We start from the raw sequence: 10,000 nt of genomic DNA, 5'->3' as shown, positions 1-10,000 counted from the left end.
TGAGCATCTATTTCGTGCATATTAAACGTAATATCTACAAAATAATAACATAAATATACAATGTGAGACGCAACATTAAAAATAAATAATGTGAAGGACATTGATCAACATTCCCAGGCTTTACTTGCGACATTTTTGACAGTGCCACTGCACCAGTAGTCATCTCGCGTGGCTACGTGAAGTCTCGCGTGACTCCATCAAGCCTTCAATGACAAACTGGAGTACAATCACTGAGACTGATTATGATAATTAATTAGGGTTAATAGCAATCAATCAGCATTTGGCGGTCAAAGAAGCAACGATTTCCCTGCTAGCTCCAAGGATCGAGAATGGATGAAGGCGCGGTACGGTGACATTGAAGAAACGTGTTCCTTTTTTTTGTCAGCGCGATATTTATGCTGATTAAGTCAACGATAGTTATTGCCTTTTGTGGATAAATTCATAGCTTGGTTATTAAATAAGATTGATTTGTAACAAATTACTTGCATTGTAATTGAACACTCAAGAAATAAGTTTCCGCGTGCAATATGCCTGTGATTTGAGTGCTGAACATTGAAAAGCACTATGCCTTAATAACAACTGGTGTTGCGTGTGCGGTGGTACTACGATTACTACAACTTCTACTACTGCAACGACTGCTCCTACCACTACAAAAACCGCTGTCGCTACAGCCACTACAGCAGTGTACTACAGTTTCTGGTACCATTTCAACTACTACTACTACTACTACTACTACTACTACTACTACTACTGCCGCTACTACTAATACTACTGTTGCTGCTGCTGCGTCTACAAACACGACCACTCCATCAACTACTTCTACTACTACTAATTTACTACCACTACTACCACTACTATCACTACTATTCCCCGCCTGTGTTGCAACCAGTTCTACAACTACTGAAACACCAACAACATCTATCATAGCTACAACTACCTTTGCTTTGTCCAGCTAACACATCGTTATGGATTACAACCTCAGTAACAATGAATCTCCCCTTTATCACACATACATTGTGTCACGTTGTTCTGTATTTTAACATTTTAATGTCACATCGTTCTGTTTACACCTTTATTCAAATGTCACGTTGTTCTGTGTAGACTTTAACTCTACTGTCACGTTGTTCTTTATAGACCTTACTTCAAATGTCACATTGTTTTGTGTACACCTTACTTCGAATGTCACGTTGTTCTGTTTACATCTTAATTCAAATGTCACGCTGTTCTGTCAACATCTTAATTCAAATGTCACGTTGTTCTGTTAACATCTTAATTCAAATGTCACGTTGTTCCGTGTAGACTTTGGCTCTACTGTCACGTTGTTCTTTATAGACCTTACTTCAAATGTCACATTGTTTTGTGAACACCTTAATTCAAATGTCACGCGGTTCTGTGAACACCTTAATTCAAATGTCACGCTGTTCTGTGAACACCTTAATTCAAATGTCACGCTGTTCTGTGAACACCTTAATTCAAATGTCACGCTGTTCTGTGAACATCTTAATTCAAATGTCACGCTGTTCTGTGAACACCTTAATTCAAATGTCACGCTGTTCTGTGAACACCTTAATTCAAATGTCACGCTGTTCTGTGAACACCTTAATTCAAATGTCACGCTGTTCTGTGAACACCTTAATTCAAATGTCACGTTGTTCTGATTACACCGCACTTCAAATGTCACGTTGTTCTGATTACCTTACTTCAAATGTCACGTTGTTCTGATTACCTTAATTCAAATGTCACGTTGTTCTGTGTACACCTTAATTCAAATGTCACGTTGTTCTGTGTATACCCTCCTTCAAATGTCACGTTGTTCTGTTTATACCTTAATTCAAATGTCACGTTGTTCTGTGTATAACTTAATTCAAATGTCACGTTGTTCTGTGAATACCTTAATTCAAATGTCACGTTGTTCTGTGTACACCTTATTTAAAATGTCACGTTGTTCTGTGTATACCCTCCTTCAAATGTCACGTTGTTCTGTTTATACCTTAATTCAAATGTCACGTTGTTCTGTGTATAACTTAATTCAAATGTCACGTTGTTCTGTGAATACCTTAATTCAAATGCCACGTTGTTCTGTGTACATCTTACTTCAAATGTCACGTTGTTCTGTGTACATCTTACTTCAAATGTCACGTTGTTCTGTGTACATCTTACTTCAAATGTCACGTTGTTCTGAGTACAACTTAATTCAAATGTCACGTTGTTCTGTTTATAGCTTAATTCAAATGTCAAGTTGTTCTGTTTATAGCTTAATTCAAATGCCAAGTTGTTCTGTTTATAGCTTAATTCAAATGTCACGTTGTTCTGTGAATACCTTAATTCAAATGTCACGTTGTTCTGAGTACACCTTCATTCAGGTGTCACGTTGTTCTGTGTACATTTTACTTCAAATGTCACGTTGTTCTGAGTACACCTTCATTCAGGTGTCACGTTGTTCTGTGTACATCTTACTTCAAATGTCACGTTGTTCTGTGTACATCTTACTTCAAATGTCACGTTGTTCTGAGTACAACTTAATTCAAATGTCACGTTGTTCTGTTTATAGCTTAATTCAAATGTCAAGTTGTTCTGTTTATAGCTTAATTCAAATGCCAAGTTGTTCTGTTTATAGCTTAATTCAAATGTCACGTTGTTCTGTGAATACCTTAATTCAAATGTCACGTTGTTCTGTGTACATCTTACTTCAAATGTCACGTTGTTCTGTGTACATCTTACTTCAAATGTCACGTTGTTCTGAGTACAACTTAATTCAAATGTCACGTTGTTCTGTTTATAGCTTAATTCAAATGTCAAGTTGTTCTGTTTATAGCTCAATTTAAATGCCAAGTTGTTCTGTTTATAGCTTAATTCAAATGTCACGTTGTTCTGTGTACATCTTACTTCAAATGTTGGGGTTGGACAGATCACACTTTAAAAAGTTATCTTCAATGTGTGTTTGAGCTGAAATCGTGTTGTGTTGACATTCAGACGAAAATATCAGGGAATACCGTATTTCAGTAATTCAAAGATATTATTTGGGGTACTGACGTCATCTGGTTCCATTTGTTATTTTAAAAAAAGGATGGTTTCGAACCACATGAACGTCATTGTTGTGAAATCTACTTCAAACGCACCATCACTGATATCGTTGCCCCTCGTCTACCACCAGCATCAGGGACGTCCGCCGCCCGACCCATCATGACATATGCATGTCAAGTACCGTGCTAATCATCCACTGCAACTCCCTTAAGACTGCGAGATGGACGGGGAATAGGGAGACTAAGCGTGCACAAATCGTATCGTGTCACATGCCAGAAATAAACAGCTTTCTCTTCTCAACACGTTTGTTTACGAGGAATCATTTCGTCGACGTATTGACCACACCGCCGCAAGTGGTCAGTCGTGGTGTATTCGATTGGACGAAAACACGCCCCGGTCAAGTTCAAGACAACGTTACATTGTAATTACTTGATTAATCGGTTTTTATTTATTCCCATCAAGAAAGAGTTTCGGAAGTAAATTAATTATTTAGTTGAGCTTAATTACATTATAATATAAATCAGGAATTATTTCTCTGTAGTAGTTTATATCACACGTTTGTAGGAATATAGAGTTTCTTAATTTGGGAAAATTGGTTTTGCATGAATAGCTGTGTACAGAATAACCATGCGAAAGTAACCACAGAGTGTGTGTGTGTGTGTGTGGGGGGGGGGGGGGGGGGGGGGTACTACCAATTCATCCCAGCCCACATCCCACAACATGCACCACGCATCACGCACCACCCCCACCCCACCCACCCCACACTCCCACACCACACACCACACATCACACCCCCACACACCCTACCACCACGAGCGAAATTGTTACAGGGCAGGTCAAGCTCGTGCAAATCATGTGGTCACCGCTAACACTGAGGCGTATTCGATTGGGTTGTTCTTTATTTCGACAGCATAAGTGGTAATAATGTATATTTGTTCATGCAAATAATTCATCAATATTTTCCGTCGGATTTCAAGTAAGATAAAAAAAAAACGTTTTCATCTTCTTTCGTTGAGACTAGAGGCTGGGATGTGTTTCGTCTGTTCATCGTGACATAACAGACTGATGTATGCTGTTCAAACTAGCCTTAACCCGTTCTCACCAGGTAACGTACGACTTTCACTATTAACCTAACTACACCAATCCGTGTAAACCCAAGATAAAGACGAAGTAAATCTGTTTTCAGTGGCATTTTATCACTAATTTCCACAAACTTGCTGATGCGGCGTGTTGCAACATGCCTTCATTGCCCATTGCTGAAGGACCCGTGAAGATCCGGGGTAGAATAGGTCGGTCTTCAGCAACCCATGCTTGCCGTAAAAGGCGACTATGCTTGTCGTAAGGAGCGACTAACGGGATCGGGTGGTCAGGCTCGCTACCTTGGTTGTAGACTAAAATCTAGTCTCTGAAATGAACATATCGTACATAAAAAAAACACTTGTTCAGTTATCTTAATAAAAATATAATAGAAAGGAGCCCAGTGACTCTCTTCATTTTCAGCAGTGATCTAGACTTGCCAAACATTATAGACTTGCATGGGCTGTATTTGATATATATTTGTATCAGGGTCTGTAAGACAGACTAACTTGGTTGATGCATGTCATCGATCACAATTGCGTGGATCGATGCTCTTGATATCAATCACTGGATTGTCTGGTCCAGGCTCGAGTATTTACAGACCGCCGTCATATAGCTGGAAAATTGCTGAGTGCGGCGTTAAACACCAAACCAACCAACCAACCATTGCTGAAGGGCGTTGTTGAACTGACACTGTCTTCATTGTCCTTGTCCCATAGTTAGTCCAACCGAACACACACCGACGCTGTTGTTTCCGATCGTTACGGTATCATGTTCTATTGATTCCCTGTAGGTCACTTGACCAGTGGCTACTTTATTACTGAGTTAGCGCTTTTATCTTCTTGACTGGACAATGGTCAACATTTGCCCTTAACAAGTGGTGGGGGTGGTTTCAAAAGTTTTATTGCGAATATATTTATGATCCGAAGATGTTGGTTTGTTGTTTAACGCCGAACTCAGCAATATTCCAGCTATATGACGGCGGTGATCCGAAGATGTACTGAGAGATATTTAGTTATTTGATTGCTGTAATTCATCGTTGTTGGTCCAGATTATTAGCGTACTAGGTAATGGAGAAATCACTCAAATCTAATGATTCCGGAGGCTTGTTGATTCTTGTTCCGGAGTGATTTCTCTTACTTTAACCATGTTAGGGTTGAAATATATTATTTCTCTGTAATTTTGCATAGTGAATTTGAGTCAGTTACTTGTTAAAATGTATGTTCAGAATGGCCAGTGAATTCCGCCCTAGACATAAACTGCAACAACAATAGCATTACGTCATCTTAACGGTCTAAGACAAAGGAGTGTAGGAGTTAAAGTGTCTCCCACTCTGCCTCCATCCCACTCTGCCTCTCTGCCTCTATCCCACTCTGCCTCCACCCTACTCTGCCCCCATCCTAATCTGCCTCCATCCCAATCTGCCTCCATCCCACTCTTCCCCCATCCCAATCTGCCTCCATCCCACTCTGCCTCCATCCCACTCTGCCTCCATCCCACTCTGCCTCCATCCCACTCTGCCTCCATCCCACTCTGCCCCCATCCCAATCTGCCTCCATCCCACTCTGCCTCCACCCCAATCTGCCTCCATCCCACTCTGCCTCCATCCCACTCTGCCTCCATCCCACTCTGCCTCCATCCCGCTCTGCCCCCATCCCAATCTGCCTCCATCCCACTCTGCCTCCATCCCGCTCTGCCTCCATCCCAATCTGCCTCCATCCCACTCTGCCCCCATCCCAATCTGCCTCCATCCCAAACTGCCTCCATCCCTCTCTGCCTCCATCCCACTCTGCCTCCATCCCACTCTGCCTCCATCCAACTCTGCCTCCATCCAAATCTGCCTCCATCCCTCTCTGCCTCCATCCCAATCTGCCTCTATCCCACTCTGCCTCTCTCCCAATCTGCCTCCATCCCACTCTGCCCCCATCCCAATCTGCCTCCATCCCAAACTGCCTCCATCCCTCTCTGCCTCCATCCCACTCTGCCTCCATCCCACTCTGCCTCAATCCCTCTCTGCCTCCATCCCAATATGCCTCCATCCCACTCTTCTTCCATCCCAATCTGCCTCCATCCCAAACTGCCTCCATCCCACTCTGCCTCCATCCCAATCTGCCTCCATCCCACTCTGCCTCCATCCCAATCTGCCTCCATCCCACTCTGCCCCCATCCCAATCTGCCCCCATCCTAATCTGCCCCCATCCCACTCTGCCCCCATCATAATCTGCCTCCATCCCACTCTGCCTAAATCCCAATCTGCCTCCATCCCAATCTGCCTCCATCCCACTCTGCCTCCATCCCGATCTGCCTCCATCCCGATCTGCCTCCACCCCACTCTGCCTCCATCCTACTCTACCTCCATCCTAATCTGCCTCCATCCTAATCCGCCTCCATCCAAATTTGCCTCCATCCCGATCTGCCTCCACCCCACTCTGCCTCCATCCTACTCTACCTCCATCCTAATCTGCCTCCATCCTAATCCGCCTCCATCCAAATTTGCCTCCATCCCACTCTGCCTCCATCCCAATCTGCCTCCATCCCAATCTGCCTCCCTCCTACTCTGCCCCCATCCTAATCTGCCTCCATCCGACTCTGCCTCCATCCTACTCTGCCCCCATCCTAATCTGCCTCCATCCTTATCTGCCTCCATCCCACTCTGCCTCCATCCCGATCTGCCTCCATCCCGATCTGCCTCCAACCCACTCTGCCTCCATCCTACTCTACCTCCATCCCAATCTGCCTCCATCCTAATCTGCCTCAATCCAAATCTGCCTCCATCCTACTCTGCCTCCATCCTACTCTGCCCCCATCCTAATCGGCCTCCATCCCACTCTGCCTCCATCCCGATCTGCCTCCATCCCACTCTGCCTCCATCCTACTCTGCCTCCATCCCAATCTGCCTCCATCCAAATCTGCCTACACTACACTACGACCATTCATACCGAGAGCAACACACCGTAAATTGTTGCTCCTGGCCTGAATGGTCGTTCGAGTGGATTACAGATAATATTAGGAGGATATTACTTTAACTGCAGAATCCAGTTTCTCTACTCACTATACAAGCTTAGTGGTGTCTCCCCATTTGGCAAACAGCTTATGCTCACATAGGTCATCACTAACCCATCGGCTGGTACCTTTCCAATGCACTGACTAAGCTAGACACGGTAGGAGACTAAACAAATTATGTTCATTCTAAAAAATAATTACTTAATTTTCACGATATATTGTTGCAACCTCAAATTGTGAAAATATATAGAGCATATTCTCTGTTTTCAGGACGGTTTCATCAAATTGACATTCTCAAACAGCAAAGAGTCTTTTAACAACATAGTAAGGATAATGATTTGTACATAATGGAAGACAGTATAAGTATATAATAAACTCCATTACAGCAAAATGCCAACTCTGACAATTTGTCAAATAAAATTCTTACTTTATTTAAGTCCTCTCAATTTCATATCAAATTCTTTTGTAAACATAACCTGTTTGGTGATCTCATTAAGGTCAATTTCATATTTAAAAAAAGCATTAATTGATATAATTATTACTCATAACGTATTATCTAAATTAATTAAACCTTAGGTTATCTGGTGAACAACTTCAATTATTTATAAAAAAATAAAAGCGAGAACACCTTTTCCATCTTCATAACAAAGCATTGTACGATTCATGAAAATATGTTTATGAATCACTATAAAATATTGATGATTTTAGGCTCGGCTATATATCCAAAAGATGATTTAAATATTCCTATTGGAATGTGTCAAATAGGATCAAAATATATTTACAAAATGGCTGTTATATTCAGTATAACATATATTGTTTTTAACATGAAAAACCAATCTGGCCAGATCCATTGTAACAATGAGCAGACCAACCTTCTCGCCACAACCTTTCTTGTTGACCTGTCTGATAACTGGGGTATGGGGAATGACAAACAAAAAATCATAATCATTGTGAATTTAGACTTCGAAACAACGATTAGCACATCCTGGGACTGCTAAGGGACGGAACTGTGCAGTTAATTGCGGTGCTATTAGCCGGTGACCGATTTTTTTTCCAGAATCTGATCGATGCATCAGTGACCGAAAAACGTCACGCTGAAGACGTGGATGCAATGTATGGATGAAATATCACGAACATTTGTAGAAAATTGCAATTAAAAGAAAACCTGCAAGAAAGATTAGCTGCAAGGTCTGCTGTTGAAAGCATTTTTAAATACAACCGAGTTGCATGTGATGGATGTATGTGATAAATTGAGAAGAAGTCAAGACCACTGACGGGTGATTTGCTCCAGACTAGTGTACTCGGGGCACGGCTGTCTGCTCTGGATAAAACCTGATCTGCTCAACTGAAAACCAGAGGTCCACACGTTCAGAAGTTTACTTCTATTAAATTATTTCAAGTTTGACAGTTGAGGATTTGCAAAACAAGCTTTTCTCATTAAATCGACACTCCCAAAATTTTGCAAAAAGAACATATTTCATTTATATGTTGTAAAATTCTAATCTTTCTGAACATTTCGTAACATTGTTTGGATGACGGTGAGTGAGTGAGTTAGGTTCTACCGTTATATACGGTATTCCAGTTATGTCACGGCGTGTCAGCTTAATGCGGGATGTAAGCTTAATGTGTAGCAGGTTTCAGACGTTTACCACTTTGGTGAAACCCGACCGCCTCCGTGGTCTAGTGGTAGTGCGTCCGCCCGGAGAGCGGAAGGTCCGGGGTTCGATGCCCGGCCGCGTCATACCAAAAGACGTTAAAAGATGGTACTTGTTGTTACCCTGTCTGGCGCTCGGCATTAAAGGGCTAAAACAAGGAGTGGTCGTCTCGGAGTCAGTATACTTTGTCTGAGTGGGGTATTCATGTTAAACTGCGGCATGGTATCTCAGTGTGCTAGCACTATAAATCGGCACTATAAAAGTTTTCAAGATCTGTCCAGGAAACTAACGCTACCGTTATTTTCAATCTAAGTTAAAGTCGTTGCCATGGAAACTCGAAAAACAGATATTTAAAAAATCCCAAACTATCAAAAGGCACCAGTTTATCACAAGTTTGGTTAAAATACCGCTCATGTTTTTTTGTTCTCCCGGAAAGGAAACGTTTATCCCTACCCTGACACATCACTCTTTATCTCTACCCTGACACATTATTGTTGATAGCTACCCTGACACATCACTGTTTATCTCTACCCTGACACATCATTGTTTATCCCTACCCTGACACATCACTGTTTATCTCTACCCTGACACATCACTGTTTATCCCTACCCTGACACATCACTGTTTATCTCTACCCTGACACATCATTGTTTATCTCTACCCTGACACATCACTGTTAACCCTACCCTGACACATCACTGTTTATCTCTACCCTGACACATCACTCTTTATCCCTACCCTGACACATCACTCTTTATCCCTACCCTGACACATCACTCTTTATCCCTACCCTGACACATCACTCTTTATCCCTACCTGACACATCACTGTTTATCCCTACCCTGACACATCACTGTTTATCCCTACCTGACACATCACTGTTTATCTCTACCCTGACACATTACTGTTTATCCCTACCCTGACACATCACTCTTTATCCCTACCCTGACACATCACTCTTTATCCCTACCCTGACACATCACTCTTTATCCCTACCCTGACACATCACTCTTTATCCCTACCCTGACACATCACTCTTTATCCCTACCTGACACATCACTGTTTATCCATACCCTGACACATCACTGTTTATTCCTACCCTGACTGTGTGATCACCCCACCTGTGGTACAATGTCAGTATGTCAGCGTCACAGCACACTGTGGCCATCCGGTGTCTGTAACAATGAACGCGGATGTTTCAGGAATGTTTGTGTAGTGTGCGTTGCGATGATATTATGTAG

The 10,000-nt window shown here is 42.3% G+C and overlaps 1 protein-coding gene across 1 annotated transcript; it reads right to left on the bottom strand.

Moving 5' to 3' along the window:
- Positions 1–5,501: 5,501 nt before the first annotated feature.
- LOC125377285 (antho-RFamide neuropeptides type 2-like) lies at positions 5,502–6,380 on the bottom strand. The gene has a single exon (XM_048390212.1). It carries the CDS (start codon positions 6,378–6,380, stop codon positions 5,502–5,504), a length of 879 nt encoding a protein of 292 aa, XP_048246169.1.
- Positions 6,381–10,000: the final 3,620 nt, after the last annotated feature.

Source organism: Haliotis rufescens, unplaced genomic scaffold (assembly GCF_023055435.1).
Source record: "Haliotis rufescens isolate VD_foot unplaced genomic scaffold, xgHalRufe1.0.p SCAF_87, whole genome shotgun sequence".
NCBI classification, from domain to species: domain Eukaryota; kingdom Metazoa; phylum Mollusca; class Gastropoda; order Lepetellida; family Haliotidae; genus Haliotis; species Haliotis rufescens.
This window is presented reverse-complemented; position numbering and strand designations above follow the sequence as displayed.